Genomic DNA, 1136 nt, shown 5'->3' with positions numbered 1-1136 from the left:
CAAAGTTAATACTTTTTCAGAAGTAATATAGGAATAAAAATCAATCATTGTTTAAAGTTTATTAAAAATTTGTGCGTTTATGAAAATCATTAACATCGTTTTTATTTCACGTGTATTTCCAATTCTGATACAACCAGTGTACCATAACTAGCCACCGCGGGCCTTCCCGAGGTAAACATTTTCGTGATGTCTTGCACAAGGCAAATGTTAACAAGTGGGTTAACTGTAGAAAGCGAAACGAAATACGTGGTGTTAACCCAAAGCTTTGTGTTTAAGAAAGACAAACGGTTTTATTTCGTTAATCTACTTATTGAAACATCTGTTGAACTTAGTTATGGCATGAAACTTATGTTAGGTCTCGTAATCGTTCGAAATATCAACATACGAATGAACAAAGAACAAGGTGACATTTTGTTACTTTTTTTTTAACCCTTGATCCATATTTTGTAACAATTGTTAACAGTTAACCATTTGGTCTTCATGGATAGCCCACGAGATGGCGGATTTGGCTGAATTGAAGGTAAACAAAATTAAAGATTGAATTTCATTAATTTAGTCGAACAATTTTCAACAGATTGGTCTACTTTCCGACCGCTTTGATACTAATCTTTTTCCTGTCACGCTTCATGGCGCCAACAACCCCCACCCATCCCAAGATAGATCCAGTCGATTTCAAAGTGTGGTCAGAGGCAGCGACTCTGCCGCGAATTTACTTCCCTCTGACCTGCCTCTGTGGCTACACAGCTTGGCTTGTCAAATGGTCTTTCTTTTTGGATCAGGATCTTGAACTGAGTATGGATCTTGTGAATTCGAAGAATTATGTAGATTCTAGATCTAGGCTTTGTAGAATCCCATTGAGTAGATTGCTTCTGTTTGTTTGGAATAGATAAAAATAATCTAATACTCTAGATCTAGATCTAGACCAGGCCCAGGGCCCAGGGCCCAGGCTAGGCCAATAGAAGGTATTGGTAAATTTTTACTTTCACTCCCGCACACAGATGCACTGTTTCAGGGGTCAAACTGCTGTACTGTTTGCTGCAGATCACACATAAAGCCACTAAAACTGTCGCAAATCAATTATTTTCAAGACAATTTCAAATCTAACTGTAAAATATGAAATTATGGGTGTAAAAACA

At 37.3% G+C, this 1136-nt stretch overlaps 1 protein-coding gene across 6 annotated transcripts in view; it reads left to right on the top strand.

Moving 5' to 3' along the window:
- Positions 1–288: 288 nt before the first annotated feature.
- Positions 289–1136, top strand: part of LOC101859470 (E3 SUMO-protein ligase PIAS1) — a 30289-nt gene continuing 29441 nt past the window's right edge. Inside the window, exon 1 of one of the 6 annotated variants that reach the window (XM_013080209.2) lies at positions 289–520. In XM_013080209.2, coding sequence (XP_012935663.1) covers positions 497–520 — 24 coding nt within the window. In that variant the 5' untranslated portion in view covers positions 289–496. Of the gene's footprint in view, positions 521–554; positions 793–1136 lie in introns of those variants that run through there. The other 5 variants (XM_013080211.2, XM_005094237.3, XM_005094238.3 and 2 more) reach the window with 5 other exon arrangements.

This window comes from Aplysia californica, unplaced genomic scaffold (genome assembly GCF_000002075.1).
Source record: "Aplysia californica isolate F4 #8 unplaced genomic scaffold, AplCal3.0 scaffold00078, whole genome shotgun sequence".
Classification (NCBI taxonomy): Eukaryota; Metazoa; Mollusca; class Gastropoda; order Aplysiida; family Aplysiidae; genus Aplysia; species Aplysia californica.
This window is presented reverse-complemented; position numbering and strand designations above follow the sequence as displayed.